Source organism: Pundamilia nyererei, unplaced genomic scaffold (assembly GCF_000239375.1).
Source record: "Pundamilia nyererei isolate P.nyererei 1_Seehausen unplaced genomic scaffold, PunNye1.0 scaffold00059, whole genome shotgun sequence".
Lineage (NCBI taxonomy): Eukaryota > Metazoa > Chordata > Actinopteri > Cichliformes > Cichlidae > Pundamilia > Pundamilia nyererei.
In genome coordinates, this window is record NW_005187460.1 from 1691269 (window position 1) to 1712986 (window position 21718).

General features: G+C 41.9%; 3 protein-coding genes across 4 annotated transcripts in view; 1 reads left to right on the forward strand and 2 right to left on the reverse strand.

Moving 5' to 3' along the window:
* Positions 1 to 8142, reverse strand: part of LOC102192500 (voltage-dependent calcium channel gamma-4 subunit-like) — an 18295-nt gene extending 10153 nt beyond the window's left edge. The window contains exon 1 of the mRNA XM_005734588.1: positions 7524 to 8142. Coding sequence (XP_005734645.1) covers positions 7524 to 7746 — 223 coding nt within the window. The 5' untranslated portion in view covers positions 7747 to 8142. The remainder of the gene's footprint in view (positions 1 to 7523) is intronic.
* Positions 8143 to 10281: 2139 nt separating this feature from the next.
* zbedx (zinc finger BED-type containing X) lies at positions 10282 to 13149 on the forward strand. The gene is made up of 2 exons (XM_005734589.1): positions 10282 to 10731; positions 11038 to 13149. The coding sequence occupies exons 1-2, from the start codon at positions 10540 to 10542 to the stop codon at positions 12748 to 12750; spliced, it is 1905 nt and encodes a 634-aa protein (XP_005734646.1). The 5' UTR covers positions 10282 to 10539; the 3' UTR covers positions 12751 to 13149.
* Positions 13150 to 14394: 1245 nt separating this feature from the next.
* aimp2 (aminoacyl tRNA synthetase complex interacting multifunctional protein 2) lies at positions 14395 to 18446 on the reverse strand. Of its 2 annotated transcripts, none has more exons than XM_005734592.1 (4): positions 18307 to 18446; positions 16687 to 16899; positions 16142 to 16376; positions 14395 to 15255 (listed from the first exon to the last, which is right to left on the reverse strand). In XM_005734592.1, exons 1-4 carry the CDS (start codon positions 18319 to 18321, stop codon positions 14867 to 14869), a joined length of 852 nt encoding a protein of 283 aa, XP_005734649.1. In that variant the 5' UTR covers positions 18322 to 18446; the 3' UTR covers positions 14395 to 14866. The 2 variants fall into 2 exon arrangements, with proteins under 2 accessions (XP_005734649.1, XP_005734647.1); XM_005734590.1 differs by having other exon boundaries at positions 18193 to 18446.
* Between the last annotated feature and the right edge of the window lie 3272 nt (positions 18447 to 21718).

Below are 21718 nucleotides of genomic sequence, written 5' to 3' on the forward strand. Positions count from 1 at the left end.
TGTGTGTGTGTGTGTGTGTGTGTGTGTGTGTGTGTGTGCAGGCTGTGAGATGGACCCTTCATGAAATGAAATAAAGTCTGAATACTGAGCAGGTGGGAGGAGGAGGGGTGAAGCGGAGATTAAACAATGGAAGAAGGTACAAGGAAATGAAACAACAAAGGCGAGCAGAGGAACGGTGAGGATGGCGTAAAGATAGGAGCCAACCTTAAAAAGGAGAAAGAAATTAGGACGGGGAGAGAGCGTTTAAGGGCAGAGATCTGAGATCAGCTGCAGGAGTGCTGGTGATTAAAAAACAAAAAAAACAAACTAAAAAAAAAAAGTGCTTATCAGGTTGATGCTTCCAGTATGACTGGGTCGAAACAAACTGGGAATTATTCCTACACAGTCAACATATTAGTGGGGAAATGATGGGTTCCCAGGGCCTTATTCGAGTTGTGAAACCCCATGCTGAGCATCCCGTTTCCCTCTTCTCCATGGCAACCCCTGTAAGTTTTTAATAAGCTCATTTACATAAACAATCTCAGAGGATGCATTTGACATTTTCATTATATCATGATACCCGTTAAATAAGAGACTTCCCCCTTCAAAGATCTGTCAGTGCTTAAGCGGGCATGGCTGTGAACACAAATGGGCACGTGCCTATACAAAAAACAACAAAAAAACAAAACAAAAACACGTGTTCATACACACTTACACACATTCATTGGAAGCAGCTGCCACAGCTGTGGTGCCACTGGCAACAGCATGATGCACGTTGTCGTTGTTTTGAATTAGAGCAGCTCAGCCTATAGCAAATGACAGGGCGGCCTCGGTGGAATACACCAAATAACGTTGTCTCATCAAGTCACTGCTCGCTCACCCCGGTGTCTGCAGGAGAACTGCAGGTGATGGCAGTAAGCTTCATGCGACACGTTCCCTCACTTCCTCGTTTTCACACCTTGCTGGCTCTGGATAGATTGATGTGTGAACCAATCAAAAGGGACATCAATGCTGCATTTCACTGGAGCTGCGTATAGCCTCCTCTAAGCGATGCACCTTACACTCTTTACAACAAACGGGCTCAGCAGCAACCTGTTCTGCTTTATTATCCTTACTTCTTTCAGCTCTGCGACGGAGAGCAGCTGATGAGGGAGAGCGCTCTGAGCTTTACAGAAAAAGGAGGGATGAATCCATTTTATGAAGCCGTTAACAGACAAAACACTGTAAGCGACGATACCACAAACGACTCGCACTGATTCCGCGTACGATTATTGCGCTGCGAGCTGGGGATGGCAGGACAGGGGTGAAAAAAAAAGAAAAAGAAGAAAAAAGCTCTGTGTAATAAAACAAACCCCTCCTTTCTTTTCAGTCCAAGTGAGGATGAGAGAAAAGCAATTTGGCGAAGACATCAGTGATTCAGTGTTGATATGACTGACAGTTGGTTAATTAAATTGTCACCAGGCTGCAATTTCTTCAAACACAGCTCCGCTTGGGTTCCAAGTTGTTGGAAGAAAACTGTGATCTATCACGTAGTCTGCTGTGAAGCCTGTTATGCTCTGCCACTCATTTAAAAATGCACATGTATAATGGATTCTCAACATGGTGCTTGAGAGGTCATTGTAAGAGTGTGGATTCAAATGAGAAAGCTTTAACATATCTGCACAGGTGCTCTTTGGAATTTTATGTCATACGGTTGATATTTTTCCAAATGAATTCTGTTACTTTCCACTGTTGCTTGTCTGTATAATATCATTACATGGACTTGAACCAGAGACATATTGGCTTCTGTTCATTGGATCCCTGTAGAATCTTGAAGTGTTGGTCTTGAATATTCAGGCCCCGGCTTGTCTGAAAGACCTTATAGTACAATATCACTCCAATATAGCACTTTGTCTTAGGCTTCAGGGCAGGCCTGGCGCATTTTAATTTTGTTCTTGGCTTTTCTTGGCTCTTCCTGGCCGGCTGTTGCACACCTTCAACTCACTGTCATCATCTGGATTGTCTTAATTGTCTTGAGGACCGTCTGCAGCAATGCTTCTCTGCCTGGTCGTTCCATCCACTACGGTGATGAATTTGCTGGAACGCAAGAGCTGCCTGTGGATCCCAATACCTCCCCACGACCCACCTGCTTGCCCATTCTTCACCATTCAGCCCACACCTCTCTCGGAAACCAGCCCACCTAAGGAGCCTCTCTTAGCCACCTGTTCTCCTAAACCAAGTAAACACGTCTAGCCATTTATAAATCTTGACAATCTGCTCTCAGACTGCTGGCTTACTTGTGGTTAAAGTGCCTTGTTGTAAATTGTCACTATATAAATAGAATTGAATTGAACTGAGTTAAACTGAATCATTACCATGGCGTGTATCTGGTTTGCGATTCAGATCGAAATCTTTTCCTTTCATTACCTTTCAGGTGACAAACAACCCACACTTAAAAAAAACTATATTTCAGCAGCAGCTTCAGTATATAAACATCACATAGGTGAAAAACATGTGCCTTTCCTTGCTGCGGGGACACACTGGTTTCTCCAAAATGACCAAACGCTTTTCATGTATGTTGAATTTTCCCTCTACAGTTTTACATCTATATACACCGAAGATTTGATGTTACAAAGTCTTTACTTTGTTGCAGACTGACTGTTAAGAAACAGAGTAACTCACTGCTGACTCTACCTGCAGCACAGCGACAGCACCACAACCCATTTGCTCACCAAAATGAGAGAGTTGCTGGCTTTTACGCTTGGAGCACAGCAGTGGTTACTTCATTAATTACTTATGATAAATTATCCCCAGAGATAGACTTGATCAGGATCTGAAAGCAAATAACATTGTGGCTGTAACTTCAGGCAGGTGACTCACACAGAGTCATAGTTTATGAGCTACATTTTAATAAGTGTCTGATCAATTTATCAAAGTTTACTAATGTGTATGCACAGATACATTGTGTGATGTGGCTTCACTCATTAGAGGTGCTGTTGGTACTGTGTGTGTGAATGAGGCTGTGAGGAGCAATAACTTAAAGAGCCCTGTGCAAATGACAGAAAGACGCCACTTTATGAGACTGATTATGTCAGCAACATGATATGTTCCATCACTTGCAGAGCCAGTGTAATCCCAAACCACAGGATAAATCTTTGCACAAGGGTAAGCCAGTAAGTTTTGTCATCTATATTTTAAGGTTTTTTAGGTGTTTGACCACAACAGTAAATCTAGATCTCGTCAGAAGGAGTTAAAAAAACACCCCTTCATCCTTTTCAAGAATTACAAGGTTAAAATTGCTGCTTTTGTTACATCTAGACTGGACTACTGCCAAGCACTGTATGCTGTAGTTGGTCAATCATCTCTTGCTCATTGACAATTATTCCAAAATGTCACAGGAACAGAATCCAACAAAAAGCATCACTGTTTTTATTAAAAGCCTTAAACAATCTTGCACCTGTATATGTGGTAGTTAGACTGGGTCCACACACTCCTTCAAGATCATTGAGGTCTGCTTCCCAATCACTCCTGACCATCCTGCCATTATTTCAAGAGGGTCTTTGCTGTTCCGACTGCCTCTGAAGTGGAAATTCCAATGCAAATTTTATTTATTATAAGTAAACTTAGTGTGCTTAACACAGATGATTAAAAACACTGAAAAAACGTGCAGGCAGTAAAAACAGCAAAATAAAACTTGACATCAGATAAACATGTAACTGTCTTTGAATCTAAGCTGAAGATATGCCTTTCTTTGAAAAGCCTTCAGAAACCTGAAGGCTTTATTGTTGTGTTATGTTACATGAATGATGTGGATGTAAGTAGAGGAGTAGACGAGTTTTAGAAGCTCTTTTGTTTTTATTGTAAAACGCTTGCATTTTAAATGTGCTACAGAAACAAAATGTGCAGACTAAACGCGAAGGCACACCGTGCAGACAGTCTCGGGTTAGTACACAGGCAGGAGGAAAAGGTGCAGACACTTTTCTGCCTTAATCTGGGCTACATTTGACACTCAGTTTTGAGGATGGCCTTCCTTGGGTTACAGAAACTGTTTTGTGGGCCAGATGCCCACCTGACATCCGGCCCATATAATGGAGACCTGTGGCTGTGACTCATCCTGAGTCAGCACTGTCAGTCAACACAAGCTGTGAGAGAAGGATAAGAGAACTGCAGATGTGGGCCAAACATAAATTGCCATCCCACATGTGATTGCCAACACAGAAAAATGACACTTCTGACAATCCTCTCCAGTCTTGGAAACAGGTGATGGTACTGTAGCTCTAGAGGCCTGGGTTCAAATCTGCCCTGAGATCATTTTTGCCCCGCTCTTTCTTGCACCTTTCCCCTCTTTTATTTACGTTCCTATCGCAACAAAGGCTAAAAACCACCAAAAAAATTTTTAAGTCCGCTAATTTGCAGTGGCGGTTGTGTACAGCACAAAGACGAGGGTGTGGAATTTAAAGGTTTGAAGAGATCAACTTAGATTAATCATCAACTGTTTTTCATCAGCTGTTTTTGCAGAGGTTTCAAAATCACCACTTTATGAGCTTCATCTAGAAGACACCAGCCCCTAGACCCTAAATATGAGATGAGCAAAGGCGCACTATTCCATAAAACTACAATTCATTTCATTATCAGTGGATCTGATGCTAACTATCTTCAATAACAGAAGTAAGTTTAGAAAAAGTATCTGTCAGTAATTTTCTAAAGTCAAAAAACTGCTTTTTTAAACTGATGAACAAGCAAATATTCACATTTCACAGGCTGATGGCAAAGATTTTTCTTGGTCCCAATGACATAAACCGTGGTCAAAGGAGCTTGCAAAGAAAAACGTCTGGACTTCTTTAGTTGCTTTGCAAGCTCCTTTGACTACAATGACCTGGATAACTGAGAACCTTCACAGTGACATAAACCGTGGATCTGTGGAAACTATCGAAGTAACAAAGAGCTAAGTGCAATAATACGGAACAGAATGAGGAGAACTGAGGACTTAAACCTATAAAACAGAGGAAAACATCGCATCAACCTGAGGAACAGAGCATGGCATGACTGGTGTTAGAAGTTGGGCCCTGCTGGCTAATTAGTGCCCCTTCACGACTTCTCAGTTGTTACATTTTAATTACAGACTCTTAGAAAATGGCAAGAATAGCAAAGTGACCCCCACACAACCTAAACTAGCGCTCCCACTGACCCCCAAGAAAAACAGCTGCCTCCCGACTCACACCAATCCGCCACCAGCTGGGACGTTTACTGCAAATATGTACCTGGTAATTGGATTGTTCATTAGGTTATTTCTCGTTTTAAAAAGCTGGTTGTATTTACTAGAGTCACAAGCAATAGTCTCTGATGTTTGCCGATTCTGTTGCAAATGAGGTGCACTCCGTGGCCTTACAATATTCATGTGGGAAAACAAACATTAAAGGGGAAAAGAAGTCAAAACAACGGCTGTGAAATGCAAAAGACTCCACAGAGGAGGGAAATAATGACCTTCCGATAAAGTAGACTCATTTTATATATTCCTGCCTACTCCTTAATTGTCATTCAGGCCTGCTGAGACAGAGAGAGAGAGGAGAGAGGAGGTAAAAAAAAAAAAAGAAAAGAAAGAAGAGTGTCCAGAAATGTTAAACACATTCATCACTGGATTCTGGGAAGGAAAAAAAATGGGGCTTAACAGCTGCTGTGTTCCAGAGATTTGATGTGACTGAGAGAAAGACATGCTGTTGCTGTAATCTGTTCAGCAAAATGTGATGATGTTTTCTCCGGAAGCTGTGATACACACAGAGGCGTCCCCGTCAATAACCCAGTCTGTTTGTCTTTATGGCCAGAGGGGTGTGTGTACATTTGTGGTTGGAGTAATGGTGAAGGTGGTAGAAGTGGTGGTGGTGGTGGTGGCGGTGGGGGGGACTTCCTCGCTTGTGTTCTCCTCTACACTTATGAGTCTCCATGACAACAGAGCCTCCAGCTTATAGTTTTAGGCAGAAGCACAGAAGTGAAACTATCTACTCGTAACAAACGAGGATGTTCTCCTCTCCGAGCCGTCCACCTTCACCCACAGCGTGAGCCCAGAACAGTCAAATCAATGACGACAGCTCAATCCTTCCCGATATGTGGCCTCTGATGACATTAGCTCCAGGAAATGTGATTCAAAACAGGCTCACAATCAACAGAACTGCAGAAATGGAAAAGCACTGATTCTGACACCAGCTGATTTTACATAGGCTGCACAGGCATTGTATACAGAACTGTGTTTTCTTTTTTTCTGATACAAGTGTCCTCAAAAAAAAAAAAAAAGTCAAGAAAAGAAAAACATACACCAGGAGATGTATTCTGTACTTCTATATAGAATGAAATCCAATATATATAAACAGTTGTTAAAGTGGGATTCGGAAGGTGGGGGAACGCTAAGATCAGGTGTACCCCCCCCCCCCCTCTGGGAGATACAACAACTTTACATTCAGCTCATGAGAGATTTGTTCGCATATTCCAAGAAAAATATACTGAATTCGAGTTGGCTGTCCATCTGATGATTCCTTTTTTCCCCCCTTTGTCATTTATTCTTCTGTGTTTTATTTATTTTTCTGCTCGTTTTGCTTCAAACTGTCTTCTATCAATCACTGCGTCATAACAGACGTCTGTGCCATAAGCAAATCGATCAGTTGAAGCCACTCTCTGAGGCAAGAAGTCAAGAGGTGGTCGGAAGGAAGATTGGTCAATGAATGAGTGCCTGTCTGCCTCCGAAATAAGACGTCACTGCCAGCGCACCTCCTTATCGAACATGTAATCAGAAAAAGGGGGAGCAGGGGAGGAGAAAAAAAAGAAACCCCTCAAAACACATTCGGGAAGGTTGAGCTTGTGAAAAACATATTGTTTACCTGATGATCTATAACAACAAATAAGTTTTTTTTTTCTTTTTTTGCTCGGACATGACGTGAACTCAGAGTCATCTATTTTTAAATCACCGGGCATGTTTCCATAGCAATTTCAGGGATGTTGCCAAGCAACAGCAACGGATACAATGAAGACATGAATGAAAGTAGACTGATAGCGCGCACATTTCCTGCCAGCTTAAAAGTGAATGGGCTCAGACGCGCCGTCTTGGCATCATATTCGTTTGCAGACTATTCAGCCGAGTTGACTGTGTGGGCCTGCGCTTGAACAATGAGATGTAACAGTTGGCAGACAGCTCGAGAAGAGCGTGTACAGCGGGGCAACGCCGGTTTCTTTCCCGTTTTTATGCCCCTCAAATCTGTAAATGTGTGCATATTTGTTTTTTCTGTCTCATTCTTTATCACCTGAAAGTTGTTCCGCGTGTGTGATCTCTTTCTCATTGTGCGCCCATCTCCAGAAAGAGACACTTGGCATGCGTAAAGGGAAGGCGTCCTTTGTGCGCTCAGACTGAGACTGATTGTACACACTGGGAAGCAAAAGGTTCATACGAAAAAAAAACCCCAAAAAATAGTTTCTAGGAGAATAAAATGTGCTATATTTTTAACAACATTTCACTAGAAACCCGGCGTGTTTTTCTCAAACATGAGCACAGTTAAATCCACAAAGTGAGCAGAGCTTACCCTCGATACAGCAGATTCTCCACAGCCCAGAGTGGGTGAGATCGCCCTTCTTACTTTTGGGTTGTGGTTGTGTCTCGTCTGTGGTGGCATTAGTGCCGTTGCAGATGTATGCCCGAGAATAGAGCCAGTAGTCCGTGCCGATGGCGATGGTCATCAGGCTAAAGGCAGCGAAAGCCCCCACAGTGGCCAACAGCGTTTGAACCCCGCGGTCACACCAAGCCATGGCGCTTCATACTAGTCCACACACTCACCGGTCCAGCATGCACGCATCGGAGCGCGTCAGGGCGCGGATTCTTTGGTCATAGTTGTTTTTCTGCGTCCATCTGCACTGTGGTTAAAGTGGAGTGTATAGAAGCCCGGGGTAAAAGAAGAAGAAGCAGGCTACAGCTACTATATAAAATGTTCACCTGATGCTCATAATCTACTGGTTGCTGCTGTGAACAGAAGAGAACACCGGTTCTGCTCACTCCTTATGCCCCACGCTGATCGGAAGCGCTCCGGAGAGCACATCGCACCAACTCAAAACATTTCAAACCTTCTGATTCTTGTTTTTTTCCCCCTCGGAACACTTTTTCTCTGTTCCTACACAGACCGCATCCTTGTTAAAGCCCATTGCCAGTGAGGGCTATGTCAACTGCTCTTAAGTGAGACCACACCCTCATCAAATCTAACCAATGGAGGAGATGTGCATTTGAATAAGTAAAGGGAGAAATTGTGTGACATTTAAATCTATCTCAAAATTGGAACACTTTCGCATGAAACAAATTGATTTGACTTTTTCTTTTTTAAAAACAATCTGCACCTTGTTTGCGACACTTGGACACTCTCCTCTGATTTCAAAAATCTATGAACATTACCAAACCAAACTCAGAGTCAGCTGTCATAGGGGAAGGGTGGATGCGCGAGCCTGTGGGAAAGAAATAATGGCAGGCTTTGACACAATGGTCCTTCTCTGTGGTGCGCAACTGCCAAACAACCAATTCCCCGCAGAGCAGACCATTAAAAAAGCAATTAGATGCTTGGCGTGTGCGCACACAGCATTCTAAATCACACGGAGTCATATCGGATTTTCCCAAGACGGTCACAGGAAAGCAGGAAGCTGGAACTGAAAAGAAAGTAGGTATTGACTGACCAAATCTATGACACCTCCTTAAATAAACCTTTCCCTCCGCTGCTTCTGACTTTGATCATGCACCTGACAAATTGGTTAATTGGATTTGCCCCCAAAAAGCCACTGAGCCCACAGAGTCAACACCGAATGAAAGACATGCTCAATGCATCTCCAGATGGAAGATTTTTTATATCAGCAGGAAAACATTTTAGGAGCATGCTGCTCGGATGGCTTGAACTGACAAGATGCATGGGGCTTATGGAAATGAATGAATGAATGAATGAATGAATGAATGAATGAATGAATGAATGAATGAATGAATGAATGAAACAACTCTTGATGGTGCTGAAATCAAGGCAGGTAAGGCAAGCGCTCACATTTGTTTTAATGAACAATTGTGTTCAGAATAGTTTATTCTTCATATTATACAAACTCGGTACAAGTGTGTCTTTACGTTCCCGTATGCTGCTTAATGAATGAATGAAATCAACTTGGGAAAAGCACTGAATAAACTCTGTGGTCATTTCAAAAGACTTATGGCGACAATGGACTGCGCTGCATTATACAGAGAGGAGTTTGTGTTGTTATGCTCAGATAAACGAAAGAATAACAGAAACGCCAGTAAAGAGAGCCGTAACAAACAGCATATTGTCTGATTGTTTGGCCAGGTTGTATATAATTCCCATGTGTGCCAGCAGTGTGTATTATAAAGCAAATGAAGAGTATGAGTTGTTTTATTTTATTATGTCACGAAAGTGCTCAATTTCTCTCTCTTTTTTTTGTATAATGGCAACGTTTTCATTATGTATTGTGACCGTGATTTGTGAAAAAATAAATAAATTTAAATTAGAAATTTAAAAATAAATAAATAAATAAAATGCCAGCAAATGTTTAAAAAAAAAAACAAAAAAAAAAAAGAAATCGTGCAACCCTTGTTGCAAGAGAGTTTTTTTTTAACAGGAAGAAACCTCGAGCAGGACCAAGCTCAGGGAGGGCGGCCACCTTTCCAGCTGCTGAAGGAATATGATAAAAACACTAATACAATAGAAAGAGAATGACACTAAAGTATAAACCTGTACAACAAAAATGTACAAATAAAAAAAAACAGAAAAGAAAAACTGACCGCTGTTTAGAAATATGCACCTAAAAACTGAAAGTGCGGTGTGGAAACGAATGGGACTCAGTTAAAAGTCAGAACAAAGCGGGTTGAATGCCACTTCATACATTTGCGTTAAATGATGCACGAACATCTGTCTGCCCGCTGAATCTGAACAACTTTAAAGGCTGTCCAGACTAAAACAATCCAACAGTTGTGATTGTGTTACTGTCGTTTTAGCCTTTCAGATCCCCTGTGTGAAACTTGTGATAGGCTGTAAAAGGAAACTGTTCTAAGCTTCTCTTTTTCCCCCATTAATTTTCTTCGCATGGTTATTTTCTGTAACTGCTTGCTCATTTAATATATTCGGTCTTTGAAACAATGTCTCCATTGATTGCGTCGTTTGTCGTTTCTTACGTCTGCTGCCTGGTGGTGGCGCCAACTCGCAGAAACACAGAGGGGAAAAGGAACTGCTGGTGAAAGCGCCACAGTCAACGCAATCAAACGTACAAGGAGCGGACAGTGACGACACTCTGATGGGACTTGTTTGGGTATGGCGCATGCGTACTTCCGCCAGTGTTCCCATTCTTTGCCGTTGCTGCTCTCAGAGCGCATGTGGGGAAGCTAGCTGACGGTGTTGTCGTCTCCTTCTTCGTTTTCTGGGAAGCATCTGAACAAAGGCCTGCCCCTTTTTCATGAGGATTGCTCTACCGCCATCGTTACTTTACGTGTAATCACGATTACTAAATCGGATTACGATACTTTTATTATATTTCAAGGTACCAGTAACAACAGAGACAGAATTCGAAATGGATGCGGATCACCAAGAAACCAGCGGCGAGACCAAATCGGCCATTAATACTTGGCGTTATCGACACCATTTCACGTACAAGGCAGATCAAGGGAAAAATATCATCGTCCAGTGTAATCTGTGCTTGCCGAGGGTTAATCTGCTGTCCACATCAAAAACCTCCACTTCAAATCTAAAGAAACATTTAGACGTAAGTCAGTCAGCCTAACAGCCCCGGTACAACTTCCCGTTCCAGTGTTTGTTAATGTTTAAAAGACTCAATGAATGAATAGCCACCCTCGTGATTAATAACGTTACATTGCAGCTGCATGCTACAGGCGCTGGAGGCTCGTAGTGCTCAACTTCTCTGGAAAGAAAAAAAACACAAACAGTCGCTTTACTCTGCAGAAGTGTTCTTAGGAGTGTTTTTCAGTGCAATTAAAGTTTATAAAATGTTGGGAAAGTCTGTTTAAAGAAAAAAAAAACAACTGCCATGAAATCTTTCTTTGTTTTCTAGAGAACACATTTAGGCTGTGAAGCCAGGCCTGATGCCAAGAGAGGACGGAAAAAAGAGGAATACAACGGTGAGGAAAGCAGACACTGCCAGCTCAAAAAGCTCAAAGCGGAAATCATCTCCAAATGCCTGACCCAGGCAAAGATCGATGATCTGATCTTCAACTTCATTGTGGAGGACTGCCAGTCATTTTATGTGCTGGAGCAGCCTGGCTTCAGGAAGCTGATTGCCGGTTTAACTGAAGGGCTCAAATCCATGGACAGGGTGACCCTGTTTACTAAGGTGGACCACGGATTCTCCAAGATGCGGGAAGAGTTGATGTCTAAGCTCAGCAGCGTCCAGTATGTGTGCACCACAGCGGACATCTGGACAGCCCACAACAGGAGCTTCTTTGGGATGACCTGTCACTGGATCGATATGGATTCTTTGGAGAGGAAATCCGCCGCCCTGGCCTTTGCACGGCTGCAGGGCAGGATCACGTATGACACCATCGCCGGCCGCATACACGACGTCCACGTGGCCTACAATATTGAGAGTAAAGTTCAGACAACAGTCACAGATAACGGCAGCCCCTTCATCAGTGTCTTCAGGGAGTTTGCGCTGGACAGCCAAGAAAGTGACGACGACATCGGTTTCTACGAGAACGTGAGCACCGTGCTCGAGGGTGAGCCGGAGCAGGACATGCTGCTGTTTCTGCCCACCGTGCAGCGCTGCGCGTCACACACCCTGGAGCAGATCGTCACTGATGACTTCTGGCAGGCTGTGTCACAGGGGCCCATGTGCCAGCTACATTACAGTGCCATGGCTAAAGTGTTTGCCATATGGAGCAAATGCCACCATCTCCAGGTCGGGATGGACGCGGCAGAGGAGATAGGGAAGATGGCACTCGTCGTCCCCACCGTTATACGCTGGAACGTAGAGTACTGTGCCGTGCAGAAGATTGTCTCTCTCAGCGAGCGGGAGCTGACGGAGCTCTGCGCTCGCCTCGAGGTCCCACGCTTTCAGCCGGAGGAGATGGCCTTCTTGAAGGAATATGTGACTGTGTTTCACCCGCTCGCATTTGCACTCGAACTTTTCCAGGCGGAGCAGAAATGCTACCTGGGCCTGGTCATCCCAACCGTACTCAGTCTGAAGAACAAGCTAAATGAGCAGAAGGATGCCGCAAAATACTTCGGCGATGCCATCAACGCCATTGTAATGGCTATCGACGTGCGGTTCCAGGAGCTGTTTGGCAGCACCGAAGCGAAGATTGCGACCGCGACCACTCCTCAGTTTCGCTTGTGGTGGATGGCGGCCTCCGAGAGGGAGGAGATGTGTGCCCTGCTGGCCTCGGAGGCGTCCCAGATGGATCCCTGCACCGTAACCGAGGCGAACACCAGCCGCAACCTGTCCACCATTGAATCTGAGGATGACTTCTTTAGCTACGGCTCAGTGAAACCGGCCGTCCAGATCCAGCAGCGGGGGGTGTTGGAGGAGATTCGCAAGTATGTAGAAGGAACGGGGAAGAGCCTCGAGTGCCTGCAGGACTTCCCAAGAGTGAAGCAGCTCTTCCTAAAATACAACACCACCCTGCCGTCCACGGCCCCCGTCCAGCGTCTCTTCAGCCAGAAGGGCAACCTGGTGACGTCACAGAGAAACTTTCTGACTGACGACTATTTCGAGCGCATTCAGCTTTTGAGATACAACAGCAACCTGTGCTCTCTGGTCAGCGAGTGAAGGGGTTACCGATGGCCGTCTCAGACTTTTAACCGACACAAAATCAAACCATATTGTTTTGAAGTCATCACAGGAGAACACTGAACAATATCTCATTTCAGGCACTTTAGCCCAAATGTTCTTTCTAATATTTATCCCCCCTGCCTGTTTTGGTTGGCAAAGCATATGTCTCCCACTCCAGAATGGCTTAATGAAAACATCTGATTGACAATCATAGACACTGACACTCGGACTGACAAAAAGCATCTTTATCTGTGCTGTTGTTGTGATTTGATGTAGCCACGGGGTTAAACTGAAGTGATTTTTGTCTTTCAGTTTCAGTTTTTTTTCTACAGCTGTTCAGTAAGAATGCATCTCCTGTCTGTATTTTATATCATATATAAAGCGACAAGAAGAGACCCCCCCTCTCCTTTTGTTTGTTTGTGTCTCGCCTTTTTCCCCCCCCTCTCATAAAAACCAATTGCAAGCCACAAGTAATTAGATTAGTTACAGAATGACATCAGCTGCCTTATTTACATGCAGCACCAAACGCGTTCGGCAAACACTCATTGCGCTTTCAAACGCGTCCGGGTGTGTTTGTGTGCGAGGAAGATGCAAAGCATGCAAACAGTGAAATTCCAGTGGTGCACATTTCCCCAGTGTATTCTTTGCCATGTGCCCGGATGTCAGCTAAGAGCTTTCGTCTTGTCAGACAGCTGCCTGGAGACCAACAGGAGGCTGTCAGAGAATGCAAACACAGGCTCTGTCTGGACCAGAGCTGTCGAAGACCTGACATTTTTGAAAATGCAAAAACCAGCCCGCAGAGAGCCTGAAAAACCTTGGGATTTGCTTTCCCTTCGATATATTATTCCTAAATATATTCTCTGAGTGATTTTCCGTGAGTTTGCCTACAGCAGTCACAGAGGATTAAACGGACTTGAAAACTGAAAACCTATTTCTCTTCTGAATTGGGATTCTGTTCCATAGTGCAGCTTCTGATAGGGAGAAAAAACAGCTTACACAACTGATTGCAGAGAAAGAAGCTGGAGGAGTGTAGATTAAAGAGTAAAGCAACAATTCTTTGCTGCTGCAAAGTAAAATGAAACAGAAGTATCTGGAGTTGCACTGAGTTCAGTGGTCTTTGTTTATGGACTGTAGGAGGAAGCTGGGAGTACCTGTAGAGAACCCAGGAAGAGCGTGTAAATGTACTAAAGGCTCAATCACAGCTTCTGTATCGTTAATATGTGGTTGGATGACGCAAAATATGCACTGATCAATACAGGGTTTAGGGGCCATAATACTGGGAGTTTGGGGGTTCTCTCTGGGTATGCCAGCTTCATCCCAGTCCAGACACATGCATTTTAGATTAGTTGCTGACTTTAAATTGGTAGTAGGTGTGAATCTATTCCTGTAGCAAAGAAGTGAGTTCTTGTGTGTGTTTTTTTCCGCCCTTTTGGTTCAGTGCACCTCTGTTTGGATATGATAAACATCTGAATAAGCTTGATGAATGACATGCTAGAAAATTATCTTCCGTCACTTAATGTCACTCCTGCCACCTGTTAGACACAGATGTGCACTTCAGTAAATGCCAGCCGTTTGTCTACTTGGAGTGAAATGGTTTTTGAAGTGATCAAACAGTGCAACAAATCAAACCTGGGCACAAAGTTTGAAGTAGAAAGTAGAAGTTTTAATGATTTCAGAAAAACAAAACACACGAATGGTACAAAGTATTACTTCTGAAAACAACAAGCAATACCCATCACCACACACATTTTTAACAGGGTCGTGTTAGGCACAAAGTGGGTGGAAGGTGTAGAGTGTGTGTGTGTGTGTGTTTGTCTAATAACTTCCGTTAGTATCACTGAACCAAACCCTTGTCCATACCATCTCCTTATTCTTCCTCCCTTGCAAAATGCAGCTTTAGGATCTCTCTATAGCATCATGGCAAAAATAAATACCGTTGAGTCACTTTACCCATCTGCCATAGTGCTTCTACTTCATCTGTGTCAGTTCAGTGTTACGCTAGAGCAAGGAAGGAAGCATCAGGAGGTGTTTCAGACATGGCGGGGATATATTTTATTATTCTAATGCCCTTCTCTCACTTTGCATCTGGTGTCTGGTCCTGGAACAGCCCAAGTCATTTCAGAAGGAGCTTGGCATGGCTGAAGTGGCCCAGGTTCTCGCAAGACTTGATCCAGCGCTGGACGTTAGCCGGAGATGAGGAGGCCGAGCCGCTCTGCAGCACGCAGCAGTAGCAGGCGACATCAGCCAGGGAGAACTCTGGTCCGGCTAGCCAGGGGTTGGAACCCAGAGTTGAGTTTAGGGCCCGCAGGACAGCGGATCGCTCTTTGACACTGCCCTCTGCCAGCTGGAAGAAAGCCGTATCCACCCAGCTGTCCACCAGGGTAGCAACAGCGGGATCACTGGGATAGGGGGCAAGCAGCTTAAAGAGGAAGCGTGCTATGTTGCCCTCACCCTCAATGGGACACATGTTCTTGATGCTAAACTTCATCTGTGGTTTAGGAACTGTGGATGCAGAAGAGAAATGAGGTCATAACTTTTAGACAAATGGTGTCAATATAAAGATTAAAACATCTGCTTTTGTAGGGCATGGGTCTAAAAAGTGAAACCAACACTTAAGTGCCATAAACCCACATTCTTTCTAATGACCAGGAGGGGGCGGCTGTATAAAAAGATTCTATGAAAAGAGTCTGTGGGAACAAAACTCAACTACTCACTGGATCTTTGACCTCAGTAAACACTTTCCTGATAGATTTATGGGTACAATTTTTGTTTTAATAGGACATGCTTCTAATTTTTCTAGTTCAAGTAAAGAGTCAAATATACAAAACAGCAAAGTATGTTGATGGTAAGTCACAATATGGGCGTGCAGCATTCCCAGACTTCACTGCATTAGAAAACTGAGGTGTTTTTGTTTTTGATAATGAATTCATTATCTGCATCTCATAAATGACGCATTGCTTCCTAATTATACACTAAAGAATAAAGTAGCTGAACGCCTACTCAGAAGACTATGTCTGATTGCAGTTGTTTTTGTTTGTTTTAAAAATACCCTGACGTGGTTATGGTATGATAATTGGTTTCATAGTATTAGAAAAACTAGAATTCTATGAAACAAGCCACCCACATACTTTCACAAGACATTACATCCAAATTAAACTGTATCAGCACTGCCTTGCACCAGCACATTAAAGTGAGCAAGGACACAGGGCCATGTACAATGAACATATGACCAATACTGTTTTAGGTTCTTGACTTTCTAGAACTTCTAAGTAGGATTTCTAAACTGATTCTTTGGAAGAAACCAGAAAAACATCCTCAAGCATGTGTGACTGTTCAAATCTGACACTCAGAACAAGCCTAATGTGCAAAAGTGCCCAGGTGACCTCACCATCTTTCCATATGAGGGTGAAGCCCAGCTGAAACATGTGGCGGGCGTAGCTGTCTGTGTGCCGTGGTCCGAGGCAGGACAGAAGCTGTGGTGGCACACTGGCAACAGAGGAGTGGACGTGCACAGTGGAGAGCACTCGATAGTGCTGACAGAGCAGGCTGTGGAGCACCAGCAAGGTCAGGGGTGGCTGCACCGGGTTGGCGTTTATGACGATATCACGGAGAGCACCGAGATCCTGGTCACATAAAGATAGGCTCTGCTATTATGACACCACTACAGCCTGCACATACAGCTAATATTCAGTCTATACCCTAAGGTAGGCTTAAAAGGTAAACGCAATTATAGCCAGGTTGAGCAGGTTAACAGTATAAAAACCTGGAATGACAGAGGAGATGTGATCAGGAAGATGGATAAGAGATTACTACTACTGGCAAGAAAAGGCAGTAACAGTAAAGCATTCAGTTAAAATTACTGCCAGTGAGTAGTTTGAAAGAAATGTTACCAGTAGCGACAAACAAAAGACAAAAAAAGATTTTTTTTTATACCTTGCCCAGTACTGTGTCCAGGTCTGTGGTGTTTTTGAAGGTTGTGGAGCACTGGGAGGAGAGGCTGCTGCTGACTGTCAGGTCCAGATCGGCATCAGGGGTCATCACCGTCTTGGCCAAGCCCTCCACAGCTGCTTTCAGCTCATAGAGTTTTCTCATGATCTCATCCTGCCGGGCCTCCAGAGCTTTGACGGCTGGGTCCACCTCGCCATTCTGAAGCAACACAGAAAAAACAAAAAAACAACACTGAATCTGGCTTAAACCACCCAGTCACATGAATGACTAATGTAAAGCAAACAAATACTGGCGACTACCCCTTATCCTCCTATGAGGCACACCTATGGTACCAATTTGAAGCTCCTATGTCATTCCATGTAGTAATTACTAACAGCTGCTTTGACAAAAAAAAGTAGGAAAAAAATGGCTCATAATTTGCTATACTTTTAGTATGCTTAATTTGTTGTTTTTAAACTAAATTTTGATCAGTTTTACAATCAAAATGTTGTGGTGACTCAACTCTGCAGAGGTAAACAGAGCTGAGTGGTTACTCATTCAGCTATTTTCAAGATACACAAAGACTACACATCTATCTGAAGTCTGACTACAAGTTTATATGTCTGGTTAATGCATAACACCAGAAATCTCTAAGGACAGATGAAGTTCAAATTCTCTTCATGGCCTCAATCTCATCACATAAACATCATTGAAATGTGCAAAGAAAACATGCTATACATTCATGAAAGCCATGCTGTGAGTCATGAATCAACAGAATTGTTTATGCTCCACTGCAGATGCTGAAAGTGAAAGCAAAAATATTACACTATCAAACCATGGGGGGTTTACAGCTGGTTCTATTGGCCAATGAAATAGCATGCCTCCATGATGATCAAACAAGAAAAATCTATAATTAACCAACAGTAAAATTAATTAAAATGAAAAATCTCTAATTAAGATGACTATTCAGTAACACGTAAATATGGGTTCAATATTACTTGCTGGTATATAGCTGCCTAGTTAAGTCTATAACGATGAGATAATTACATCTATGATAACATTAAGTTTGTAACCAAACGTGACTGCTGCAATTTCCCCAATACAGTGTCATGAACTTGCAGATGAAACAGTACGCTCGGTGCACCCCCACAAATGAAGAATGGTCTCAAATAAAGACACAATCCTGATCGATTACATTAAAAACAATGTCACAGACTGGAGACAACCTAACCGAACCGTTTCACTACTGCATGCCGTTTAATAATCTTGATGTAAAACAGCGGAGACACGCTGTAGTTGTTGCATCAGCCTAAAACTGAGATTACTCCCTGACAAGCTAAGTTAGCTAGCTCGGCTACAGACAGCTCCAGCTAATATCGCGTCCGAGAAGCGCAACTATGAATGGAAACAACGAACAGGGAGAGGAGCATAGCCCAAGCGAAAGAGTTAATAATCATAATAATAATGATAATAAAAAGAATAAAATTATAACTTCGAAATGTGATTAGTTACCTGAAGCGCGTGTTCGGGGGTGCAGCTTTTTCCTTGCTGCGCGTGGATATTTGGTACCTTGTACATGCAGGTGGGCAAATCAATCTTTATGTCACCCCCACAGATGGGCTTTACCTGGTACATGGGCATGGTGGTGGAGGACAGAGTGTCACAAAAGGCTAAAAACAAAAACCCGGACACACAAGTCTTGTTGACAGGCAGCAGCAGCGGCAGGGACTACCACAGCTCACGGTGACACGGGAAAGAGGCCGGGGCGACGTCATATCCGGTGAAATCAAAAAGACGTTTTATGTCCGTTTTCTAATTTTATTATTATTATTATTATTATTATTATTATTAGCCATCCATAAGCCAAATTTCCAGTTGTTATAATAAACTTCTGACAATGACTCTACAACTCAAAATTTCAAGCTATTTTCTCAGTTTCACGTTAATTTGTATTTACAATACAGGGAAAAAAGCTTACATATGTCTCAGCTTCTAACAATAGATAAATAAATAAGTCTAAAAGTTCAAAATTTCGACTTACTAAGTCAAACATATGAGAAAATAACATCAAAATTGTGAGATAACAACCCACCACTGAATTTTATTTATGAGGGGTTTTTTTTCAAGTTATTTTTCTTATGCTGGATTCCATGAAATAGAAACCAAAGAGCCACTTTCATTATTCATAAAACAAAATTTATATGACAATATTAGATCATGAAGAAAAAAGTTAATGAATTAATGAAAATAATTTTAAGAAAAATCAAATATATATTTTAAAAAAGCTTATGTCAAATTAATTATAATCACTCCATAAAGAAAATATTTTAAAGGATTTTTCAACTACAGGCTTCAGCTGGTTTACTGCAAGGCCAGCCATAAATCTATACAAAACTTGCATTTATGTTAAAAAAAAAAACCAAACAAAAAAAAAAAGCAAAACACTTCCCTAGTAAAACGAAGAGAGTCCAAATTACAATTTTCATCACACATTCAAAATCTGATTGCTTTTGCTGACAAATGTGGTAATTCAATCTTCTTACCAGCTGCACATATTATTCCAGAGAGGCTGCACTGATTCACAATGGAAAACCGTTATTCTAATTTTCAATATCATTTTCACAGAACACATAATTATTCACATCCAAATTAAATCTCAGATATGAGAATTCATTAGATGGGTAAATCTTATTTGGGATATTGAAGCTCGTCTCTTTCACCTAAGGAGGGAGAGAGATATATATACTTTCTTCTCAGCACTTTAACCTCTTCAACATTAAATTCCTCCATAATACTGTTCTTTCTAAGGAACTAGGATAGATTATAAGTCTGTTGGTATAATTACTATCACATAAGTCAGTTCCTGCTATGCAGAGCTTTCTCAGACCAGGGGAAAACTATTATTGTTGAACTCAAAGAGGGTTGTATGGCTTTAATTAGAGCAGAAATTTCTCACAGGACACCTCATGTTGCAACAGACTGAGCTACATGCAAAAATCCTTTTAGCTCTTTATTCGTCTTTGTGCAAAGGTTTATTTGATTGTTTTGCCAAGTAGTGGATGCCTTTAATTTTGTGTTCTGTTAAGATGATCTCACACTGCTTCAATAATGCTCCAGAAAGGACAGTCAGGGACTGATAATGTTCCATTGTGTGGTTTAATTTTAATTGCTGAAAAATGAAACAGTTCCCAATCAGATGCTTTCCAGACGTATTACCTGGCCATGTTTTTATCGCCACTGTTTAATTTTACAGAAGTACAGTTTACTCAGCTTTGAAAATCTTGTTAAATACATCAATGTTTGTCATGTGTACAGAAAATGGTTCATAAACAGGCATTTACTCTGTTTATCACTGGGATAAGCAGAAATCACAAATGACAAGATGTTTGACTGTTTGACATGATTGTATTAATCCTTTGAGAAACAGTTCTTTTGGCCAGTCTGCATTTTTTTAAAACACTGTACCCATCCATATCAGAGAGCACAATACATCGGATATGTTCAAATGTCAGCTAAAAGATGGCTGAATGATAATCAGTTTTGTCACCATTGATTTAAAATTCTGTGGTGCACATTTTTCTGCGTGAATAATTCAGTCAGTGTTAAGTTGGCTTAACAAACAAACAAACAAACAAACAAACAAACAAACAAACAAACAAACAAACAAACAAACAAACAAACAAACAAACAAACGGGTCAGGTACAAGGATTGGACCTAAAATGAGTGAAATGTCCAAAGAAAATACTTTGAAGGAGCTTCAGAAAGTATACTTGTAAAAAAAAATTACAAGAAATTCTGGCTCTTTGGAGACGAAATATGAAGAAATAATTAGTGGCTCAAGACTTTTGCATAGTTCTGAATACAAACAAAGGTGGTGATTAGAGGCAAGAGTACCTGAAGAGTAGCTCTTCTTCTTCTACCTCTAAGAGTTTTACATCAGTTGAGATTTCTTAATGTGTTTGAGTTGCATCATAGGCCCTTTCTGCATAGCCACCCACCATTCTTATTCTTTGTGTAATGCTTTCTGTACAGTTTTAACAAAAGTCCAAATGCTTTTAAATTTTCATGCTTTCTAAAGATCAGCTTCATTCTCTCTACTGATTCCCCACATTGATGCATATTTTGAAACATCCTCTCTTTTTCCCATCTCCCTTCGCCCCTCAAATCATATCTTACATCTTTGTACTTTCTGCACAAGATACTGATTAGATTTAATGTTTGTGTTTCCCAAAAATGATAACAGTGTCTCGTGAAAACTGAACTCTTTAAGTGCATCGAGTTCTTAATCTGCTAATAAACATCTGTTCTTTCTTTTTGGATCCCCTGCTTCTTACCTCTTCTACTTTATTTTGTATCCCAGTAACTACTTCCATCTGTAGCCACTGAAAACTTCCTCAGTGTGCGGTGAAGACCATGTTTTCCTCAAATGTTGATGTTGAAGCAACGATGAATTATCAGACAGTATTTCAACAAGCTAAAGATGCTCCCGTTTTAGGTTTTGATAGACCTAGTGAGTTACTATAGGCCTGTATGAGTATTTTCCTTTCTCTTACTTCCACTATGAATTCGAATGTGACAAAATTCACTACAGATTGAAAACATCTGACGTTCTTTGAATCAATGCAGATGACTGGCAATCAATCCACTGTTGAACCTATTAGCTCTGTTTATATATTGTTTGACTCTGTGTATCATTCCCGTCTCCATCATTCCTTTACTTAGGTCTCATTTTATTGCTTAAATTGATGTTACAAAGTTCCAAGTATTTTCAAGCATCTCTACTGATGTTACATTGGTCAGATATTGCTTATTTAAGGTATTTGGAAATAAACATGACTATTATTCTAACCAAAATTGTTATTTAATCTTCTCAATAATCAGTAAATAATCTAGACTGTGCCACATCAGATTAAGTATATTAAATCCACTCGTTTTGATATGCAGTAGAGGGCGCCATGGTATAATTTCTCATAGAAGTTTACTGCAGGTGGTCAGTAGCCAACAGACTAGCTGCTCATAACGTTTTGACTCATTAGG